At 40.5% G+C, this 24961-nt stretch overlaps 1 protein-coding gene across 1 annotated transcript; it reads left to right on the plus strand.

Annotated features, from left to right (window-relative positions):
• The first annotated feature begins 434 nt into the window (after positions 1–434).
• On the plus strand, positions 435–21506 carry vcana (versican a). Its single transcript, XM_039620860.1, has 9 exons — positions 435–608; positions 1962–2025; positions 3004–3387; positions 4196–4370; positions 4513–4640; positions 6309–6602; positions 9282–10493; positions 18923–20475; positions 21186–21506. Exons 2-9 carry the CDS (start codon positions 1962–1964, stop codon positions 21504–21506), a joined length of 4131 nt encoding a protein of 1376 aa, XP_039476794.1. The 5' UTR covers positions 435–608.
• Positions 21507–24961: the final 3455 nt, after the last annotated feature.

Raw genomic sequence — 24961 nt, forward strand, 5'->3', positions numbered from 1 at the left:
GTCGCGGATAAATACAACAAAATAAAACTAGTGCCGGTACCGAAAAAAAGAAGATTTATTCATAACACACGTGAAAAGACCCAGGAAAACCGAGTTAACGATAAAAACGATAACAAAATAACGCTGAAAACCGATAAAAACCCTGAAAACCATACATTTCACACCTGAGCCTCAACTCTCGCGGCCCGGTACCAAACGACTCACGGACCGGTACCGGTCCGAGGCCCGGGGGTTGGGGACCGCTGCTCTAAGGCACATGGGCAAATTAGGTTTTTTTTCCCTCCTCCACTCAGTGTTTCATTCACTTTTTTTTTTTATGGGCCCCACCTCTTGACGAAATAACCGCGTGATTTAGGTAAAATGGAAGCAGTTCATGCCAGCACTTCACGGTCTCAGTCGCTGTGTGCACATCATTCCAGAGTAGGACACTACAACTGCAGAACATCAAGGGGAACTGAGAGGCACGCCGGGAAGATAAGTGCTGCTTCCAATGTGGAGCAGACCTGCTTAGGCACTTTTTTACGCACGCATGTTGCGGACCGGGACTAATACTATATAAGGACGTAAATCGATTTTTGTACATTTTATGGAATAAAAATCATTTAAAGGTAAGTTTACTTCTGTTTGGATAGTTATCTTTGAATTACGGAAGAATTGAGACTATTCTTTGCAAAATAACAGATTTCCTATTGTTGGTTTGTTGCTTTTTCAATGTGTATTTTGCTAATATTAAACAAATATTAAATCAAATGAATGCAACTTTTAAGGACACAAGTCGTTTAAGACAAACACACGCGCCACGATGTTGTCCTGAGATAACCTGCACCGATGTGCAGATGTTTCTTGACGAATAAGACAAACCAATTTAGAAAAAAAGGGTCTGCAGACTGGAGATTACTCCGCAGTCAGTTGTTAGAAATTGGACTGACCATGCCACCCATGTCATAACTTCTGTGGAGTGTCCAGAAGCAACAGGTGTTTCTGAGAAGAAGAACCGTCGCATAAAGTGTTCCTATAGCCAAAAGTGGGGTTTTGAATCAATAACTGTACTTAAAGCAGACGATTGTGCTTCATAGCAAGGGACATCCCTGAACTGCGCTCGAAGAAACTGCAAAAGCCTGCAACCAATAAGTTTCCCCTGTGATGCTTCAGTATTGATCTGTGTTTGTTTTTCAGCTTTCTTAGAGAGAGGGTTAAAAAAAACTTCAGCAATTACATCAGGTCATGCATGTATTTGTATAAATATGACTAAATTATTTCACGTTAATCTAAGAACAGTATATCCTCCATGGATATATGGTATTAAATTATTTTTCCGCGCAAAGTCTCATTTATTTTCCGTTAGAATGGTTCAATTGAATCGGCATGGAGCTCGTGGGAGTGTTCGTGTTAAGTCAAAGGCGCAGACTGCAGTATTTTAGAGGATGATCTTTTGAACCTGCCAGTTGCCATTAGTGCGAGATTGTCTCCCTTTGAAAACAAACAATACTAGTTTTCAGTTAGCACTGCGACCCACCGCATGTGTTTATACAGCGGGGTGCAAATGAGGGTGAGGGGCTCGGTGCTCCTGTCCTTCTGTCTCCACAAACTCCGACCCCACAGGGAGTCTAACATCTGAACCCCCGAGACATACAAAGCTCAACATCTTACTTAGAGACGAATAAAAAGATCATGCTTGGTAATGTTAGATATTAAAAACACAACATATTAAAATCATACTTTAGTGCGTTGGAACATCCATTTTTTCATGTGGATATTTTGCGAATACACATGCTTAATAAATGGGGAGTATTTGTTTCTCCAGACCCACAATGTTAGAAAAGTGCTTAAACAGACTTGTCTGTTATAACCTACTGTAGTAGTTGCATTTCTCCTTAAGCCAAGTGTGGATGCAATTAACATTTAGACTTTGAATTTCTTGCTTCCTAAGCTGCACTCCCTTTCCTTTTTTCCCCCAACAGATGATACTGAATATAAAGCATGTCCTGTGGTTATATTGCCTCTGTGAAGCTGCAGCTGCAACAGGTAAGCTTTGAATGGGTTAGTTCTCCTCCCTTGTTTTTTAGTCACTCCTCTTTCTCCCTCTCCCTCTCTCCATGCCCAAGTTTTGGATTTTCTCTCTTTTTCCTTTTTTTTAGTCACTCCCCACCCACTTCCCTCCCTCCATTCTTCTCCCTGCCTCTGCCTTTTTTTTTATCTTTGTATTCCTCTGCTCTCCTTAAAGCTCCACAGCAACTGTTTAGCATGTTTGATAAGTTTCTTCCAGTCTTTGCTGTGTGAAACCTGCAAGACTCTACTTAGAGGTAGGTCAAGAGGAATTGAGGGTTACAATCTAGGACCTGCATACTACTTGTCCCCATAGCTTTGTCTCTGTCTTTGGGTATGGGGTGGACACCTTTCAATTAGACTCTGCTTCCAGTCTGGAAGCTGAACAGCTGGTTTCATCCCACATCCTAATAAGACCCTCTGTTGAAGCACACACAGACTCACACCTCTTGGACTGTCTGCACAGAGCATTCCTCCCATTATTCCATGTGAATGCTTTTCTACCCCATCCAAAATAACTGTAATCATCTTATTGCAATTTGCATGGAACAGGAACATGCACAGAGCTAAGCAGCAAACTTTCATGAAATAATACAACCATGATGACTTTCCCTCTTTCCCTGACTATCTATAACTTAATACAAACATGCTGCACATACACTGCCCTTGTGTTAAATATGTTCCCACACCCATCATTTTAAAGTTGAGGTTTAACTTTCCAAGAGTCAAGTCATAATGAATGCTTTTTTTTAGGCTTGGTGCAGTGGTCACACCCTATCAGTGCAAATGACTTGTACATTTCATACTGTCTGGTTCAATCTGTTAGGATAAGAGTGAAAATTGAAGAGGAGATATGTGCATTTTGAATAAAATGAAACATAATAAAGAAGGTTGCCATTAAAATAGAAACATTAAATGAACTTGCGCTCCATCTAACTCTGGCTTTTTGCCTTTCAGCCTCAAATGCATTATCAGTCATCCAACCAGTCATAGGGTCCCTCTCAGGGAAGGTAAATCTTCCCTGCTACTTTTCCACAATCCCAACCTCAGCACCAGTCATCAGTCCCAGTGGAACAGTCGTTTACAACAAGGATTACTTGCGGATCAAATGGAGCAAAATACAGGGACGAACAGAGTCCACGGTGCTGGTGGCACAAAATGGGATCATCAAGATAGGCTCAAGCTACAGGAACCGTGTGTCAGTACCCAGCCACCCTGAAGTTGTCGGCGATGCCTCGCTCACAATTGTGAAGCTGCGTGCCAGTGATGCTGGCACTTATCGTTGCGAGGTCATGTTCGGGATTGAAGACACCCAGGATACTGTTAACCTCGATGTCAGCGGTAAGAGATTCCCAGTATCCTTCCTTCATTATGGTGGAATTAGACAAAAACTTTAAAATTGTAGAGGTGGGATGCTGCAGGAACTTAATTTTCCATATCAGACACAGCAGTGCCTTAGTTCCAGTGATTATCCATTCAAGCCAAAACTGTGGATGACGCTTTGGACACAGTGCATTGCTGTAATCTTGGGTGCCACCGTGTCAGTATGGATTTTCTTTTCTTTGTACGTGCACACAGGAAGCGTTAGTATGTCTGTGGGAGGCAGTATTCTTCAGCATCCTAAAAATGATAGCGTCCTTATGCTGGTAGGGGATGTGGTGGGGTGGGGGGTGGGGTCATCAATCCTTACCTAGTGTCATGTGCATTCTACATGCTCTCATTTGAGAAGTACGCTGGGAGATATAACTCATGTAGAAAACATGGGTGGGGGGGACACTCAGATAGTTTTGGTTTTCACTGGTTTACAATCTGCATAACCTCTTTTCCAACTCTCTGCAATGTTAATTATGACTATCAATCATATCTTTTGCGTCTATTTACTGTCCACAAATATGGGGATTTCAGGGCCATGGCATCATATGGAGTTCTCTCGTTTGTTTGTGGTGAGCTGCATTTCGCGTCGCTCCTTCATTTATTGCAAAGATCCTTCTTTCCAATGAAGCTGAGTGACCTAGTTATATCACACATAGAGGGTGCTTTATAAGACGCTTGCCATAATTTACAGCGCTGAAGTTAAACTAATGACTTCCAGATCACTCTACGACTGAGTTTTTAATTTTCATTTTCATTTTTCACTGCTTGTCGCTAGGTGTTGTCTTTCACTACCGATCAAGCATCAGCAGGTACACTTTGGACTACCAGAAAGCTGTACAAACTTGTGAAAACGTTGGAGCAAACATTGCTACCTATGAGCAACTGAAAGCAGCCTATGAGGACGGCTTTGATCAATGCGATGCCGGTTGGATTGCTGACCAGACAGTGAGGTTAGCTGCATTTCAGTTGCCTGTCCCAGAGACAACAACACTGCTGTTTAATCACGTTTGCTGTATATGTCCGACTGAATTCTGGAGTGATGTGAAAGACAAAGACTTTAAAATGGCTCTTTCTTTCTCTCTTTTTATACAGATACCCAATTACAAAGCCAAGAGAGGGCTGTCATGGCAACCTTCCCAATAAACCTGGTGTCAGGTCGTATGGAACCAGAAAACCTACAGAGACCTACGATGTGTACTGTTATGTAGGCAAACTGGATGGTAAGTAGTGGATTGTCCTTCAGTAGCACTAACCCATGTTTAGTCTGAACTTAAGAACCCTTTAAATCATCATCCGTGTTGAAGTACATTAAATTTTTACAGTATGGAAACACACTTTTGTTCTTGTTTAAATATAAAAGCTGGTGAATATGGGTGACCTTTTTCCAGTTTCCTTATAAGTGTGACTTGAAAAATATTTTCTACAGTGGTTTTTGAATGAGACACCAACAAAAATGTGATAATGGGGTTATTAAAGGTCTTTGGCCCGGTTTATGGGAAGTCTTAGTTTGTCAGCCAACAGTTTCTTTTTTCTCTGTCCATCCTGTTATTCCTGTTATTTACTAAAGTGGTTTATCATCTACCTTAGGATTTGTACTGCGCAGTCATCTTAGTCAACACAATATATGTTCAAATATATTTGTCACAGTCTTCAAGTCATAAGCATGAACCCATCCGCTGAGGACATGTACATATGTGCATATACACACCCCTCATCATTATTGTGTGCATTAGAGAATAGAGATGGACGAGAAATGAAAGGACGAAATCGATAGAGATGACTGACATGTTACAGCGGTCTTCCTCTAGAACTGAACAAGGAAAATTGTGGCACCCCACAACAACCTGAATATTCATTTCCATTATATTGTAATATTGTCTCAGTTTTCTGACCATTTATGATCTAGGAACAGACATGCTTGGCGGATGTGGTTTGATGTGTTTTGAGGTTGTCAAGTGTAATAACTTGGCCATAAATTAACCATGAAAATTAATGAGTGAGCTGCAAGACACTGACTGCTTTTTTTCTATAGTTATGTAATTCCAGGGGTCCTATAATATAGATAAACAAAATGTGAACTCCATTTATGCTTATAGCAGTCATCAATATGATATCTAAAGAGCAGGAAGGGTCCAGTAAAACCACTGTGTAAAATACTGAAATCAAGTAGGTTTTTTTGAGGATATAACGTCTGTTATCTGTTTTTAAAAGGGAAAACATTCCTGTGTGAACGGCATCTCCTAATCTCAATGCCCTTGTAAATCAATGGGATGAAACCGTCAAGGGATATTTGAAATGTTACGCCCAAAACTAACTGAAAACATACAGTCAGTCAGCCATCGTTGTTTGGTTTTAGTTAAGATCTTGGCTTTTAGTACCCTTTTCATTTATCCTGTGAGCATAGACAAACTTTCACGCTGGTCATTCTGCAGAGATTCTGACATGAACATGAAGGAAGGAAACAGCAGGTGTTTGCTCTCCCCACTTTGGGGAAACCTAATGTCCTGCAATACAAACATATTTATGGACGGGCCAGGGACATTTTCAGCATTGCTATCCCACCTCGGAATAATATAATGAAAGAACTACTGTTGTCCTAAATATGATTGGTGGGAGACGTATTGGGTCTCTGCCCTGCACAGCTGTGACTGATGTCAGCTGTGTTGGTCTTTTCTGAAAGGTCAGAATGGACTAAAAATCTGTATTTTTTGAGACTGCTCTAAATGATAGGCTATTTCGGTATGTTTTTCAATCTAAAAATACTAAATAAATATTAAAGGAGAAATTACTTTTGATCTGCTAGGTAATAAACCCTCAACAGATGATTTGTTGCTATTTCACCTATGTGCATCTACATTTGCCACTGTTTCTCATTATTTTTGCATCAGGTGAAGTCTTTTATGCTCCCGTGACCCATAAGATGACTTTTGAAGAAGCCAGTGAAGAGTGTAAAAAGAGGAAAGCTGTCCTGGCAAGTCCCGGACAGCTGCATGCTGCTTGGCGACAGGGGCTGGACAGATGTGACTACGGCTGGCTCTCCGATGGCAGTGTACGGCATCCTGTCGCAGTCCCCAGAACTAAGTGTGGCGGAGGCCGACTCGGCGTGAGGACCATGTATCGCTACAGAAATCAAACTGGCTTCCCAGAACCAACTAGAAAGTTTGGGGCTTACTGCTTTAAAGGTAAAAGCTCACTCCAAGATTCCTGTTGTTACTCTTTATTGCATTTGGAGTTTGTCATGGAACAAAGTGTTACCTATATATGTGACGTATATGTTAGAAGAGACAGACAGTGAGCAAAGACACAGACCACTCCCTAACAAAACCAGGCTTGACTGTAAGGAGCTATGATCTCATCTCCTACATTCACTCCTGCTTCTCCACCCTTTGATTTTCTGTGTCTTTGCACCACATTACACTTTACCACATCTGAACCAGACCGACCTTTTTAACGTGTCTGAAAGCCTCTCTTTCCTCCCTCTCAGTTTGCATCTGTTTCACGCGATTGCGATTGCATAGTTTCAGTAACAGTGGCAACATGAGCAACGCTAAGGGAGGATTTTCTTCTGAGCACTGCATGTCATGTGCCAGACTGCAGCATCCCGTTGACCTCACTGTCTCAAAGTTTGTCTCCCGCCCATTTCTGAGGCAAAAAAGCAAGCCAAGAGAAAAGTGAATTCATACTGGTAAACTCTGTTTTCTTTGAAAGCAAAAGACTGACCTTTTTTTTTTCTTGATTGAGGAATAATGACCAAAAGTTTGCTTAAGAGAATGAGAACAGTTTATATCTGTTTGACTCTTTATTGCTTCCAGCTGGGCTAATCAAGGTTTCTTAAGCTTTACCCTCGTACAACCTCAGTGTTATTGTGAATCAAACTAAAACAAGTTAATGCATTTGAGTGCAATTTTGAATATTTAAAGATATCAATCTTGGTAATATATAAAGTCAAATTAATTGCACTCAACATTATAACAAAGAATCAACATAAACACTAAAGATCATGAGGATTTTTTTTAAATTTTTTATTTTCGCAAACTCTTGTTGCACAGTGTGATAATTACTGACCATGAGAGGGAAAGGAATTATAGCTGTAGATCTTTATAAATAGTGACGTTTCATGGTTGACTGGAAGTAGGCAGAATTAGACTTAATCCCTTAAAATGTGAGCGTTCTTAACTAATCGGTTTTCCTAAAACAACAGAAAATGACAGGTGATAGTTGCCATTTAGAGAAACAGCAAAAGCGACTAATGCCACGTCTGTCAGCCTTTTTAGCCTCGCTATCTACCACCTTTCTATCTTTCACCTCTCATTTCCGCTGTCAGTTTGCTGTCTGTCATTCTCACTCATACTTATCAGAGCAGACGTTTGGATAATGGACAAAGCTACTGCTGGACTTCTAAATTCAGTCATCCTTGCTGACCTCTGACCTGGCCTTTCCATCTTTACAAATGAGAAGTTGGACAGATAAGCCGCCCACTGCCTGGCCATTTACTGCCCCTGGGCCATGCTAACTCTCGTGGTGATAAGTCCCTACAGAGTTCAGAGGGCACGTAAATGGGCCACCTTTAGCTCCTGCTCTGTGTATTTCATGTCAGCCCTCTCACTCGCGTTGTATTTACACTCCCAGCGTAAGTGATTTTCAAGTACTCTCATTTGGCAGGATTCACTCCATCATTTGCTGAATTCCCACGCCTGATGATATCTTAATAAAAGCAATATTGTGTAAATCTACTCCACTTAGATTAGACAAAAAGACAAAGAGAGAAGAGGTAGTGTGGTGGGAAAATTGGAAAATTAGTCTCTGATTGATTTTTGGAGTGGCCTAAAGAAAACAAAGGTCTGAATAACGGGAACAGCTCAAACTCAGTGGTGACATAATGCACTCCCTCTGAGAGCAAGCACAGTTTTTCCTGTAAGGGAAAAACATATGTCACACCTTACATCAGAGATAGTTTCACGAGGAAAGGGGTCTGCTACGTAATGGTCAACAGCTGCCTTTACAGCTGTGCCCCAGAGGAAAGCTTTCTAAAACGGTTTCACTGGTGTTTATGAGTAAATGAGATAACATTTGACGACAGTGATCTTGGGAAGACAGGGGAGAACCAGTGTTAAAAGAACGCCTTAATAATTGTAATAGTGAACTTTAAACACCATCACTGTAATCAAGTGATCAAGTCAAGGGCTGCTCCTCAGATGATCGGGTGGGTTGAATACAAGAATAAAAAAGCCAGGGTAGCTCTTGACCAAACCGCAACAATAGATTACTTATGATTTATATGGTGTTTAATTCATCTGTTAAACACATGGTTGCCCTTTCCCACAGAGCACGCTCAGAGAAACAAAGTGCACTTGGCTGTTCATATAAAATAGAGGTAGCCCCACTGATTAAGATAACTTAGATTATTTTCCATCCCCTATAATACACAGTAAAACTTTGCTTTGTTACTGTGGTTGCAAAAGTTTATTTGAAGAAGTTTAATGAATAACTGCTAAAGCTAGATATAAGAGAGGAAGCCTTTGACAGGGAAGTTTCTAGGAAACTATATCTTGGTATTTAAATATTTGGTGGCCACTTATTTTTGCTGCTATCGCTAATTGACTGCAACGCACTTATGAGACTTATCTCGCAAACTTATTAAGGGTGACATAAATGGACCTGCTGAATCACATCACTGTTTGTAATCTTGGCTTCTTAATGTACATCAATATGGTATTTGTGAAATGCTGACAATGAAACAATGAATCTTGGCTATCTAGATCAGTAATGTGATAGAAATGTCACTTTAGCCAACCAAAAGCTCTGTTTGATACTTAAATTCATTCTGACTTTGTGATCATGTGCTTATGTATGTTGTATAGGAAGAAGATTGGTATTCAGCCATACTTCCTTTGTGGATGTATCTGTGGTAGAAATGACCACCAACGCCATCAGTCCCAGTACCTCCATCCCTTTACTGGAGAGTAGCACCATTCTGACAACCCCAACATCTGAAAAAACATCAGAGGCAGACGTTTCTCCAGATTCTTCTCCAGATCCTCCATCTATGTTCTCAACCAGCATGGCTCCACCTCGCCCCACCCCAGCAGGCCATGAAGAAGAGTTAATCACAACAGTTGCACCCACTATCAAAGACGACCATGAGGACGACGATGATGTAACAGCTGCGCCAGATTCTCACACTGATGATCAAAATGTAACCTTTGTGGAAACTGCTGCTGCCCATGGTGGCACAGCCACAGAAACTAAGATCACGGTGGAAAGCACTGATGCCACAGTGTCTGCTGATGAGTCAGATGATCAATCAGTAATTCAGGTCAGCACGATTCAGCCTGACGTCCCTATACCAGATGCTTCTCTCCGCAACGAGCTCATGTTTGCTGAAGGGGAGACAGAGGAAACTGTCATAGATCCTAGGAACATCACATCGATCTCTGATCTCACTGACACTCCAACCAAATCATCTGAAGTTAGCCATGAGGAAATGCTTAGCTCCTCACAATTAACACCATCACCTTCAATCAGTGATATAGCAATAGACTATATTTTGAACTATGATGACATCGATACTCATTTAGGTTTAGAGGGTCAGCCACCTACTAGGCCATCCCAACCAGATGGCTCATCCAGCCCTTCAGACACCAATAGAATTGATGATACAATCACAGCCATTCCACCTTTAAATAACACCCATCATGTCAGTGAGGTGAAGGTAACCACCACACTGACACCAAATACTGCCAGCAGTGCAACACAAACTCCGCCTAAAGCACAGGATGTTGAGACACCACCAACACCTGAAGTTTCACCAGGCACAATCATCCTGATCGACAGTGAAATGTTAACTGAGGAAGTGAAATCTTCAGCAGCTGTCCATGTCTTTGATGAGTCTTCCACTCAGGTGACGGAGCGCATTGGTGGCACCGTGATGGAGGACAAAACAGCAGCAGAGTTTGGTACAGAGTTCTTTATATCTGCTCCAACGACTTCAACGGTGGCCAGTACAACAGCCCATCCAGCTGCAGTGGTCACAGATAACCAGACCACCACTACGCAGATTCAGAATGCATCAGGTAAGACGCACCAACAATACCTTAATATTTAAGCTTTCTTGTGAAATTTTTCTGGTCAGTGCAGTTTTTTTCTCCGTTTTGTTGTGAGATTAAAGGAGTGACAAATGAAAAGAAAGGCTGATGTTACAAGTATAGTTTTGCACTTTGTTCACATGCTGTGTTTTAGGCCCATTTATTGTAATGTTGCTGTTGTAGAGTAGCTGCAAATTGGTTGTTCCTCTTTCTGCCTTTAAAGACAAAATTATGGAGAGAATTATGGAGAAACGGATATGTGAATATAGCAAAGCCAACTGTAAGGGTTTCTTCTTCAGCATTTTGTTTACATCAAGTGAATGGGTGGCTTAAAATCTACTGTCCTTATTTGTATGAGCCATGAAGGTAGTTAACAGTAGTGGTTAAGTTATGGTTCAATGAACTTGATCTCTGAATTTTGCTAATATTTAATTACGGTCTGTGCATAGACTCAAACATAAGCAGTTACAGTGAGCGAGTATTCATGGTTCTGTGGTGTTTCAAATTACTGGTTGTAAGTCTTCAGTTATTTAGTAAGAGGGATCCCCCTACCACATGTTTATGTGTTATCAGTGACTGCTGCTGAAAGACATGCTTTGCCTGAGGGAACCAGATGTTCTCATGATGATTTTGACATAGACGAAAACACAGGAAGAGAAAGATAATAATAATATGACGCAAAAAGAGACATTTAGAGAGTGTGACCAGCGTCATCTGTGAGTTAAAGCCCAAGCCTTTGGACAAGCTGATCATAAATGATTCACTGCAGTTTTTGATGGGATTATTTCCCAAAACAGTAAATTCTATTGTTATAGCTGTTTATATTTAATCGTGAGATAAAATAACCTGGTTTTGTGCATAATTCAAATGATTGAGACTGAAACTATGTAAGCTACATGTTTTTTTTTAATTGTTGGAATAAGTTAAATATGTTTTTCATAGTAAAATGCGAAAATTACTAAATGTTGCTTTCAGTGGTGGTCTTGTTTGCATAACTTCCCAACCACGAGCACAAGAGAACTAAATTTCTAAAGATAAATGATGGTCTGTTATTTTAATAAAGCTCCAAAAGTCAGACTGAATGATAGTAAGGAGCTGTGAGCTTAGTTGTTGATTTGGTTGTATGAATCAGTTACAGCCAGGGAACTCATTAAGCAATCATCAGTGGCACTTCTGTGTTCCTCTATACTGGCTTCATTGGGTCAACAGTGGATGGTCTCACATGCAAACAGCAGCTGCATTGTTTTTTACTCCATGAATTTTGCATCTGAGCTTCAAATATTGTTATGGTGACTCATTTCTTGTCCCTGGAGAGCAGTTTGTGTTGAAGGGTAGGGATCTGCTAAATTGGAAAGCATACAAGTGAATGAACTGGTCATTTTGCAGAAACTGAGAATAACTTTGTGGTAGGTTCTAAGCCTACCTGAGAGAGCAATGATCTGCTTTCCAAATTATACACAATTAAAGTGCTAATGTGGCCATAAGCACTGTGTATATCCAGTGTTGTTGGTTTAGATGCCAAGAATGCACATGACATTGCTTGTGTAAGAGAGCCCTCTATGTGAAAGACATACAAACTCTATCTGTACTTCTGTATTTGTACTGCAAATAACTATGCAGCTGCAGTATTTCTCTCCTCGTGTGTGCACGTACCAGCTTGCTGACAGCCAGCCTGGCAATAGCAGAGGTGTGTTGGCAGTCTACCTGAGTAAGCACAGATGCCTTTCTTCAGTGCAGACTGGACACCACCTCAAAAGATGATGTAATTTCTAACTCACAGTCTCCCCTCTCTGTCAGGACAGCTGCAGGCTGCCTGACCAAAGTGGGTGATTATAGCTACTTTTACTGCTACATCATGTGATGTAGCTCAGCTGAGACACTCTTTTTTCTGCCCTCCCAGTTTGTGTGGGAAAGGCTTTCGGAAAATATTGTGGCACTGGGAAGAGTGTGCCGTCTGGATGCATGGTAACAAAGTGCACAATAATATCAATGAATTGTTGTTTAGTGCGCCTCAAAATCTGTCAGAGTTATTGTGAACTGTGCACATGTGTTTCTGATTAATTGCTGACAATTAAATTCATTGTTTAGTGCTTAGTGTTTATATGACATATTATGACTTGTTGAAATATTGGTACTCTGAGGCGTGGCAACCACAGATGTCATAAAACCACCAACAGTACATTCTTACAGTAATTAAACATCTATTTAACATTCAGTCCACGAAAGCTTGCTAAACAAATCTTTATAAGAGTACTTAACATTTTTAGAAGTGGGCTTAATTGCATTTTTGTAAAGTGCTTGATAAGAGGATTGCACTTTAATGATACTTATTAATGCTATTTTGTGCAAGGTTTGACCTTTTAACCCTCTCACATACATTTATGCAGTAAACCCTAACAACCCTCACCCATTTTACCTTGTTAGAATTACACTCCTGTGTAACTGTGTGCACAGAAATACTTAGGTTTGACAACATCCCCATTGGTTGAGAGCTATCAAAATTAAAACACTAAGAGACAATCAGAAAATTGTGGAAACTTTAATACCTAGAGTCTATGAATGTGAATATGCCTCAGTACCACAAGGTGGTGCAGGTTAAGTTATCTACACTTCACTTTGATATAGATATAGTGCTATGGAGACCTGGCATTGTATGGTCATTGTTAAATTCTGGTAATTAAATTCACGTGGAAATCCCTGTCATATTGTTAGTTGCACCACTGAGCTCACATGTTAGTTGTTAGCATTTGTTAGCTAGTGCTAACAGCTAATATGACTTGCCTATCCACTTCCACCAGGTAACCTTACAAAATTCTAAGACTGATTTGAAAAAAATTAATAAGGGCTGGGTATGAGTTGTGGTGTTTTAACATTGCTGCTAGCTTTATTGACAGCACTCCCTTATCATGCATGTAAAAAGCTAGAAGCAGACAAGGAGCGTAATCTCCATTAATACCAGTCCTACACTTGCTCATGCTCTACCTGTCCACCAAGTTTCCATGCAGTATTTTCTGCTGTAAGCTTTTGTCCTGCGTCTCATCTGGACCTAGTTGTGGTCAGAAGTTTACATAAGTTATTCATGGATATGGATTGCACTGAAGTTGGGGGCTTTTAATGATTTCTTTGACCTGTTCTTTTGTTAGGGTTGAATGATTGCACAGCATACAATCATGGATCAATGAATTTGAATTTACTTTAGATTTTTCTAATGCATACAGTTTCAAACCTATACATACTTCCCCACTAGTGTTTGGTTTAAAGCCCCCTAGAAAGTTGCACCTTGACTAGACACTTTTGGTATTTTGGCATAATTCTGGCTTGATGTTTGAACTGTCCTCTTGGCAGCACTGGTAGAGTTAATTTAAATTGGTTGGTTTAAATGGCCTTTAAGTGGCTTTTAAGTGTCATCTGCAGATTTTCAATAGGGTTGAGGTTTGCGCTTCTGGAAGGCCATTCCAGAAGCTTAATGTTAGCTTGCTTTATACATTCCAAAACCAGTTTTGATGTGTGTTTGGGATTGTCCTCTTGAAAAACCCAATTATGTCCAAGTTTCAACTGTTTAGCTGTTGATTTGAGATAAAATAGAAAAATTTGGAGGTAGACCTCCTTGATAATTTCATCAACTTTGTGCAATCTACCAGTACCACTGGAAGCAAAACAGTTCCAGAGCATGATGCTACCACGATAACTAGGGCTGGGCTATATCATACCGTTCATGGTAATACCGGTGTAATGTTGAGCAAGGGTAAGAAAATGAAATATCGCGATAGAATATGGGTAAAATGCGCATGTGCAGTGCCTTTGTTTACATACGCACATGGCACCGACGCAGAATGCGAAGAGCGAATGTGGATTGTTGAATGAAAGGGATGAACCAGAATTGGTTTGTAAAAATGCTGCAACTTCAGTGGTGTGGAACTGGTTTAGCTTTTTCCGTCAGATACACAACAAAGCACTATTTTTGGTAGCGCATGCTAGCGGGCTGTTGTTATTACCGTGTTTTCTGGAAAATACGGCACACTTAAAATCAATCCTTTGATTTTTCTGAAAATCGACAGTGCCCCTTATAATCCCGTGTGCCTTATGTATGAATTCTGGTTGTGTTTACTGACCTCGAAACGATTTTATGTAGTAGACGGCGCTCGAAAATCTGTCAAATGTTTCAGTACGACTTTGCTAAACTACGAAGCCGCACCGCTTGATGGATTGTCGGAGCATTACTATGGGCTCAAAATGTGGTCATAAATATTTTGTACTTGTAAATCAGTTTTGTATGTGTAAAAAGAATTTGTGCGTGTGTAAAAAAGATTTGTATGTGTAAAAAGAATTTGTGCGTGCGTAAAAAAGATTTGTATGTGTAAAAAAGATTTGTGTGTGGACTTAGCCAAAAACCCCCCTGCAAGTTACAAGTACGAATTTTGACCCTATTTTTCTTCCTGTCATCTGATTGGTCAATGTCATGTCAATCACAAATGTAACAATCCAATCAGAGAACAGATGGGTTTGGCTGTCGGAGGGGCACTTTTTGAACTGCAGGTCCTTGAAGGAATAAATGCCCTTTTATATGTTAACCCAGCGTTTTCCTTCATCACCACGAAGGAAAACAGTCTGTGGTCGTCCGAGTTTGGTGATTTTTGTGTCACAGGTCTACGTGTTTTATACAGGGACTTCCACAGCCTTTTCAACAGCGCCATGGACCGCGGGGGGCAGTGTTTTGGAAATGACAGTCTTCATTACAAAGCTTTCTTCGTTATGAATTAGCATACATGTTTTTATTGAACATTTGAAGAACTAGCAAAAAAACCAGAAACTGTTGTAGAGGACATAAAGTCAGAGATAGAAACGACAAGGAGCAGGTGCATCTAGTACAGGTAGAGCTGCTGCAAAACCCACAGAGCTCAGCAGCCAGCGCAACAAATTCTGGATCCTTTGCTTTTAGTTAGCAGTTAGCATTAGCAGCACATCCTGCGTCCGATGTGAAAGGACCTTTATGCTGCGCACTGTGACTCATAGCAATGGTCCCGGTCAGCCCTGACTTTGTGTTAAACTAATCCTAAAGTAATAATGGTATTTCTAACCACTGACATACCACAACTTTATCCTTTCAACAGCTGCTGAAAGTAAGGGGACCTAGCTGCTATCGGATATTTATATAGAGATCCTCCAGCTTCAAACTGTATTACCCTTCAAGGACCTGCAGTTCAAAAAAGTGCCCCTCCGACAGCCAAACCCATCTGTTCTCTGATTGGATTGTTACATTTGTGATTGACATGACATTGACCAATCAGATGACAGGAAGAAAAATAGGGTCAAAATTCGTACTTGTAACTTGCAGGGGGTTTTTTGGCTAAGTCCACACACAAATCTTTTTTACACATACAAATCTTTTTTACGCACGCACCAATTCTTTTTACACATACAAATCTTTTTTACGCACGCACAAATTCTTTTTACACATACAAATCTTTTTTACATACACACAAATCTTTTTTACACATACAAATCTTTTTTACACACGCACAAATCTTTTTTACACATACAAATCTTTTTTACACACACACAAATCTTTTTTACACATACAAATCTTTTTTACACACGCACAAATCTTTTTTACACATACAAATCTTTTTTACACACGCACAAATCTTTTTTACACATACAAATCTTTTTTAGACACGCACAAATTCTTTTTACACATACAAAACTGATTTACAAGTACAAAATATTTATGACCACATTTTGAACCCATACATTACGGCTATCGTAGGCAGGAGCCTCGCGGAGTGATACGTACTGTGCTTCAACATAATATTACCGTATTTTGTGCGTATAACCTCTTTTGAAGTTTTGTGGATATTATACATGGTTATGCTGAGGATATGTCGGACAATTTCCACTGGAAATGCCTTTTGGTTAAACTGTCAGCAAGGAATTTGCATTTGCACTGTTAATTTTTTATATAACTTTAATGCACAGCTGCTTGTTTAAGTGAAAATACATTGATGTTTTGTTTTTGTTTGTTTGCACTAATAAAGTTGAAGAGTTGTAAAGTATTTTGTCTAGTGTCAATTATATCGTCAGTTATATCGTTATCACAAATTTTCAAATGTATATCGTGATAAATATTTTTGGTCATATCGCCCTGCTCTAACAATAACCATACTTAACAGCTGGTACAGTGTTCTGTGCTAAAGCCCCACCTTTACTCCTCCAAACATAACTCTGGTAATTGCTGTTAGTCTTTGTCTTGTCTGACCATAAAACCTTTCTCTGGAAAAGCTTGTTCATGTAAATTTCTGTTGAGGTTAAGGATGTCAATTTAGAAGCATAAGCTTCTTTCTTGGTCGGCACCATCTCAGTCCATGGTGATGTAAAACTTACTTCACTGTGGACAGTGACACTGCTCTTCCAGCAGATTCATGGCAGGATTAAGCTTCTGTGGTTCCTAGGTTGTTCCTGAACATCCAATTTCCTCTAATCTGAGGGCGACAGTTTGGTTCTTCTTCCAGACTTGGCAAAGTGGTGACATATACGAATAACTGATGATCCTTAAATCTGCAGTTGTTTAGAAATAGCTCCAAGAGATCTTCCCAACTTGTGCTAATCTACAGTTCTCCTCCTTAGAACTTAAATGAATTCCTTGAACCTTCCCATTGTTCTGATTAGTGGTCAATCCAGTGAGTCCCGTCAAAAATCTTTTTTATGCTGGCAGATAAACTAACAGCCCTAGTCAGTTAAAGAGAAGTCAGCTAAAGACAAGTTAAATGGCCAGAGCCATTTAAGTGAGAGTATATATTTGAACCTGTGTGTACACTTTTGATACTGTGTGGAATAGAGAAAATCCAAACTAAATTAAAACTTATGCACCCAATTCTTGTTTTTAAAAGTCGTTAAAGACAAAAAAAGAAAAGATAATCAAATATCATGACATTCATGCCCATTATGAGTTATTTAAACGTCTATTCCCCAAATATGTAAACAACTTCAAAACTTTTAAACTAAAAAATGTGATTGTTATTATTCCAGCAGCTGTTACACATTAAACTCTAATTTCCCTCAACCCAAATCTTTAAATACTGGTTGGGAGTAGAACTAGAACAAAATAGGAGAGTTTTTAGATAAATCCCAGTTTGTCCAGTTTGTTGAAGTATTTACTTGTATTTGTGACTAATCTTGAATGCAAGCTGAACTTGTGCTTCTTTGAAAGTTGGACAGCTACATAATGCTGGCAGGTGATGAAGACTAGAGAAGGACTGTGTGTGTGTTGTTGTGTGTGAGAGAAGGATAGTTTGTGAAGGTGTGTGGGTCAGACAAGTGGGAATATTGCCTAGTTCCCAGGCTTTACCTGGATTTCTAACAGGTGTCTTTTTGCAAAGCTGAGCTACTGCAGGTGTTATTGTTGCAACCAGTAATTTTTGTTAATCGTCATTTGTGGGAAAGGAGTGTGAGGGAGAGAGAGAGAGGGAGAGAGAGAGAGAGAGAGAGAGAGAGAGAGAGAGAGAACAAGTGGCAGAAATAGAGAGAGAGAAAGAGGTAGAGGTTATTCAATTTGTTTATGAACAGATTTCTCATTTTGGTGTGAGAATAGTCTTTTCTTCCTTGCTTATACATCATGCAAACACGGGTAAGGAGCATAGCCACACTGTTAATTTTAAGATTAATCACAGCTTTTCTTTCTACAGCCAGCACTGTATATGTTATCATCTTTGTTAAATTCATAATTCTATGGCTTAGTATCAAGGGGCTTTTTCCTTTCCTTTCTTTGCTTGCAAAGTAAAAGTGGAAATGTTCACTCTCATAATGAGGCTAAACAGAAGATTTCTAGAGAGGACAGGCCATGCTGTGCCTCAGTTATCAGGTCCATTTTCAGTAAAGTTCAGGTTTTTGTTCACTGTTTCCTAAGTGAAGCGCTTTGGATGAACATATTTTTTGCAGCAGTCTAAAGCCACTACCTTTTAAACACTATGTGGACTACTTCCAGCCAGACAAATCTTGTTTATTTATAGGAATACATAAACCCATTTGGCAACATAGTGTAGGCGGCTGATGATAACATTGCTGCAGTGGAAACAGAATGCTGCTTCTGTGTTAGACTTAGACAGCTAAGATCTGAATTACTTCAGGGAATTTCCTTTTATGTTATATACAAGGAGTGAACATGATAATTTGAACACTTCCACAACACAGTCATATTCAGATTAACAGTTGTACCATATGTACTATACAGCACTGTGCTATACATGATAGTTTTGTGATGCTAGCATGTGAATTACTGCAATGTTGAATAAAGAAATAGGAAGTTAGGAATGGTGTAATTTAGCTGCCTTTTCATATGTTAACATTGTTCCTTGGGTATTTTTTTCTTTAATGCATAAACTAAATATTCATGTGCTAATTTTCCTTTATTTTCTTTACAGCTAACCAGGCTTCAGAGTCACAGAATGCTCAGTCTCTTGCCACACCAGTTCTGTTGGACCATCCCACTCCCTCTGTAGCTGTTGGTGAGCCAATCATACAAAGCAGAGACCCAGAACGTTTCACACAAGCTGCTATAACCATCACCCCAGCTATCAGCTTTATTAATGGTAAACAAGAGATCACACTGGAGCCTCAAAGTGTGGAAGAAAAAGAGGCCAAAGGTACAGAGATTTTGACAATTGTGACAACTCTCGGAACTAGCAATGACATTTCCATGGCATCTGATCCTAATTTGACTGATTTCTCTGATGGTAGCTTCACTAAATCTATACAGGAACCTACAGAACCTCTGGCTTTTACAGAAACCCCATATATGGTTGTCCCTGAGCCTGATAGAAGGCCAACAGTTGAATCAACGCCTGCTCAATTAGGGGATGATCTGACCACAAAAGGCTCAAAACACAAAGACTTAACCTCTGTTATTGCCACAACAGTGGAGGACAAGATTCCACTGGAAACTGCACAAATAACTGTGGCTGGCTCAGCTTCCACAGATACTACTGACCTTCTTCCTGCAGTAACACCAACTGAGCCACAGAGAACCAAAGCAGTTAAAGAAACCCAAACATCACAGGCTAATGTGAAAACCCCTGCTTTCAGCACTATGTCTGTACAAGAAGGGACACGTGAGACAGGAAGGACTCCTGCCCATGTGAAAAGTGACTCAAATCTGACTCAGAGACAGAAGACTGAGGATGAATCTCCAACTACTTCTTCAACCAGATTTTACACAGACAAAGATAACGATGAAATCATAGCGGAAACAGAGAGCACATCTGCCATTCCAGCTGTTAAAGACAGCACAGAGTCTGTGTTAGAGACTGTGTATAGTCCTTCCACGGATGACGCTGATAGGGAAATAGCGCCATCATCAAGAGGCCCCACTCAAGATGTAGAGGGGAGGAAAGAGATCCAGACCACAGAAGGATTTGTCTTAAGCACAACAACTTCTTCAGTATTTAGTATTGCACCCTCTCTTAAGCAGATAGTCAAGACTGAGATCACACCAGCTGCAGGAGGTACTGAATCTTCAGAATCTGAAGCACCGACTGAAACTCCGGAGGATAAAATCACAAGTCAGGGAGGGATTAGAGTCAGCCCAATGCGTTTAACTTCCTCCACAGAAAGAGTTGGAAATGATGCGGTATCTATAACGCAGGAGGAGGGTTCAGTAGTCCAAACTGTAAATATGTTTACAACCAGCCCACATCCACATATCTCTACCTTAGCATTATCTTCAAGTTTAACCTTTACACATACAGAAGCTAAAGCCCAAACGGAAAGTGAAGTAACTGCTGAAACAGATGTGTCTGTTTCAGCTGGTGAGTCAACAGAAAAAACTTCAACTGAGGATACAACTGGAAAGAAATCTTCATCAGTGCACCCTGTTAGTTGTATTACTTTAATAGGTCCCGTGTGTCTTACCACTTCTGAAGAAAGTACAGATGCACAAACTAAAGTACCATCCCTTACCAGTGTTGCAGATGGTGAGGTTGAAAGTGAAAGCAGTCAACCTACCGTAATGGAGTCGTTTGCTTCTGTCAGTCCGTCAACAATGAAGTCAGAAACTACATCCTTCCTGAGTGCCACAGATGCAGATTTTTCTGGAGACAGCACTACTGTTTTCCCTGAAGTCTCAAGCATCAAAACAACAACAGTGCTTTCAAGTGATACTTCAAAAGGTGCTTTTACTTCATCCTCATCTGTCTTCAGTACTCAGAAGCCAATATCAGTGTCATCTGGTACGGAAAAAACTGTCACCACAAGCGAGTTCGATGAATATTCATTAACACCAGAGGAAAGTTCTTTTTTGACATCAACAGAAGATGGCTCAGAAGATCAGACACCTGAAATGATCAGAAATCTCACTGCACTTCCCACAGCTTCCTCAAAGTTCACCACGGAGAAGTCAACAGCAACTCCAGCTGACGTTTACTCCAGTGCTCTCTCAGATCAGACAGAAAAGACTTCTGTTTCTCCTTTGACTGATAAAACAATGACCTATTCGGACACAACTCCAATGGATGTAGAACTTTCAAGTGATGACACCACAGATATATTGAATGCAACCTCTTTTTTCAGTGACGCATCTCCATCTTTATCCAGCACTGTGGAATCAATACCGCTATCACTTGCAGTAACACAACATGTTGATACAGATGAGACTAAAGTACCATCCTTACCAGTGTTGCAGATCGTGAGGTTGAAAGTGAAAGCAGTCAACCTACCGTAATGGAGTCGTTTGCTTCTGTCAGTCCGTCAACAATGAAGTCAGAAACTACATCCTTCCTGAGTGCCACAGATGCAGATTTTTCTGGAGACAGCACTACTGTTTTCCCTGAAGTCTCAAGCATCAAAACAACAACAGTGCTTTCAAGTGATACTTCAAAAGGTGCTTTTACTTCATCCTCATCTGTCTTCAGTACTCAGAAGCCAATATCAGTGTCATCTGGTACGGAAAAAACTGTCACCACAAGCGAGTTCGATGAATATTCATTAACACCAGAGGAAAGTTCTTTTTGACATCAACAGAAGAGGGCTCAGGAGATCAGACACCTGAAATGATCAGAAATCTCACTGCACTTCCCACAGCTTCCTCAAAGTTCACCACGGAGAAGTCAACAGCAACTCCAGCTGACGTTTACTCCAGTGCTCTCTCAGATCAGACAGAAAAGACTTCTGTTTCTCCTTTGACTGATAAAACAATGACCTATTCGGACACAACTCCAATGGATGTAGAACTTTCAAGTGATGACACCACAGATATATTGAATGCAACCTCTTTTTTCAGTGACGCATCTCCATCTTTATCCAGCACTGTGGAATCAATACCGCTATCACTTGCAGTAACACAACATGTTGATACAGATGAGACTAAAGTACCATCCCTTACCAGTGTTGCAGATGGTGAGGTTGAAAGTGAAAGCAGTCAACCTACCGTAATGGAGTCGTTTGCTTCTGTCAGTCCGTCAACAATGAAGTCAGAAACTACATCCTTCCTGAGTGCCACAGATGCAGATTTTTCTGGAGACAGCACTACTGTTTTCCCTGAAGTCTCAAGCATCAAAACAACAACAGTGCTTTCAAGTGATACTTCAAAAGGTGCTTTTACTTCATCCTCATCTGTCTTCAGTACTCAGAAGCCAATATCAGTGTCATCTGGTACGGAAAAACTGTCACCACAAGCGAGTTCGATGAATATTCATTAACACCAGAGGAAAGTTCTTTTTTGACATCAACAGAAGATGGCTCAGAAGATCAGACGCCTGAAATGATCAGAAATCTCACTGCACTTCCCACAGCTTCCTCAAAGTTCACCACGGAGAAGTCAACAGCAACTCCAGCTGACGTTTACTCCAGTGCTCTCTCAGATCAGACAGAAAAGACTTCTGTTTCTCCTTTGACTGATAAAACAATGACCTATTCGGACACAACTCCAATGGATGTAGAACTTTCAAGTGATGACACCACAGATATATTGAATGCAACCTCTTTTTTCAGTGACGCATCTCCATCTTTATCCAGCACTGTGGAATCAATACTGCTATCACTTGCAGTAACACAACATGTTGATACAGATGAGACTAAAGTACCATCCCTTACCAGTGTTGCAGATCGTGAGGTTGAAAGTGAAAGCAGTCAACCTACCGTAATGGAGTCGTTTGCTTCTGTCAGTCCGTCAACAATGAAGTCAGAAACTACATCCTTCCTGAGTGCCATAGATGCAGATTTTTCTGGAGACAGCACTACTGTTTTCCCTGAAGTCTCAAGCATCAAAACAACAACAGTGCTTTCAAGTGATACTTCAAAAGGTGCTTTTACTTCATCCTCATCTGTCTTCAGTACTCAGAAGCCAATATCAGTGTCATCTGGTACGGAAAAACTGTCACCACAAGCGAGTTCGATGAATATTCATTAACACCAGAGGAAAGTTCTTTTTTGACATCAACAGAAGATGGCTCAGAAGATCAGACGCCTGAAATGATCAGAAATCTCACTGCACTTCCCACAGCTTCCTCAAAGTTCACCACGGAGAAGTCAACAGCAACTCCAGCTGACGTTTACTCCAGTGCTCTCTCAGATCAGACAGAAAAGACTTCTGTTTCTCCTTTGACTGATAAAACAATGACCTATTCGGACACAACTCCAATGGATGTAGAACTTTCAAGTGATGACACCACAGATATATTGAATGCAACCTCTTTTTCAGTGACGCATCTCCATCTTTATCCAGCACTGTGGAATCAATACTGCTATCACTTGCAGTAACACAACATGTTGATACAGATGAGACTAAAGTACCATCCCTTACCAGTGTTGCAGATCGTGAGGTTGAAAGTGAAAGCAGTCAACCTACCGTAATGGAGTCGTTTGCTTCTGTCAGTCCGTCAACAATGAAGTCAGAAACTACATCCTTCCTGAGTGCCATAGATGCAGATTTTTCTGGAGACAGCACTACTGTTTTCCCTGAAGTCTCAAGCATCAAAACAACAACAGTGCTTTCAAGTGATACTTCAAAAGGTGCTTTTACTTCATCCTCATCTGTCTTCAGTACTCAGAAGCCAATATCAGTGTCATCTGGTACGGAAAAACTGTCACCACAAGCGAGTTCGATGAATATTCATTAACACCAGAGGAAAGTTCTTTTTGACATCAACAGAAGATGGCTCAGAAGATCAGACGCCTGAAATGATCAGAAATCTCACTGCACTTCCCACAGCTTCCTCAAAGTTCACCACGGAGAAGTCAACAGCAACTCCAGCTGACGTTTACTCCAGTGCTCTCTCAGATCAGACAGAAAAGACTTCTGTTTCTCCTTTGACTGATAAAACAATGACCTATTCGGACACAACTCCAATGGATGTAGAACTTTCAAGTGATGACACCACAGATATATTGAATGCAACCTCTTTTTTCAGTGACGCATCTCCATCTTTATCCAGCACTGTGGAATCAATACCGCTATCACTTGCAGTAACACAACATGTTGATACAGATGAGACTAAAGTACCATCCCTTACCAGTGTTGCAGATCGTGAGGTTGAAAGTGAAAGCAGTCAACCTACCGTAATGGAGTCGTTTGCTTCTGTCAGTCCGTCAACAATGAAGTCAGAAACTACATCCTTCCTGAGTGCCACAGATGCAGATTTTTCTGGAGACAGCACTACTGTTTTCCCTGAAGTCTCAAGCATCAAAACAACAACAGTGCTTTCAAGTGATACTTCAAAAGGTGCTTTTACTTCATCCTCATCTGTCTTCAGTACTCAGAAGCCAATATCAGTGTCATCTGGTACGGAAAAACTGTCACCACAAGCGAGTTCGATGAATATTCATTAACACCAGAGGAAAGTTCTTTTTGACATCAACAGAAGATGGCTCAGGAGATCAGACACCTGAAATGATCAGAAATCTCACTGCACTTCCCACAGCTTCCTCAAAGTTCACCACGGAGAAGTCAACAGCAACTCCAGCTGACGTTTACTCCAGTGCTCTCTCAGATCAGACAGAAAAGACTTCTGTTTCTCCTTTGACTGATAAAACAATGACCTATTCGGACACAACTCCAATGGATGTAGAACTTTCAAGTGATGACACCACAGATATATTGAATGCAACCTCTTTTTTCAGTGACGCATCTCCATCTTTATCCAGCACTGTGGAATCAATACTGCTATCACTTGCAGTAACACAACATGTTGATACAGATGAGACTAAAGTACCATCCCTTACCAGTGTTGCAGATGGTGAGGTTGAAAGTAAAAGCAGTCAACCTACCGTAATGGAGTTGTTTGCTTCTGTCAGTCCATCAACAATGAAGTCAGAAACTACATCCTTCCTGAGTGCCACAGATGCAGATTTTTCTGGAGACAGCACTACTGTTTTCCCTGAAGTCTCAAGCATCAAAACAACAACAGTGCTTTCAAGTGATACTTCAAAAGGTGCTTTTACTTCATCCTCATCTGTCTTCAGTACTCAGA

The sequence above is a fragment of the Oreochromis aureus genome, linkage group 12 (genome assembly GCF_013358895.1).
Source record: "Oreochromis aureus strain Israel breed Guangdong linkage group 12, ZZ_aureus, whole genome shotgun sequence".
Lineage (NCBI taxonomy): Eukaryota > Metazoa > Chordata > Actinopteri > Cichliformes > Cichlidae > Oreochromis > Oreochromis aureus.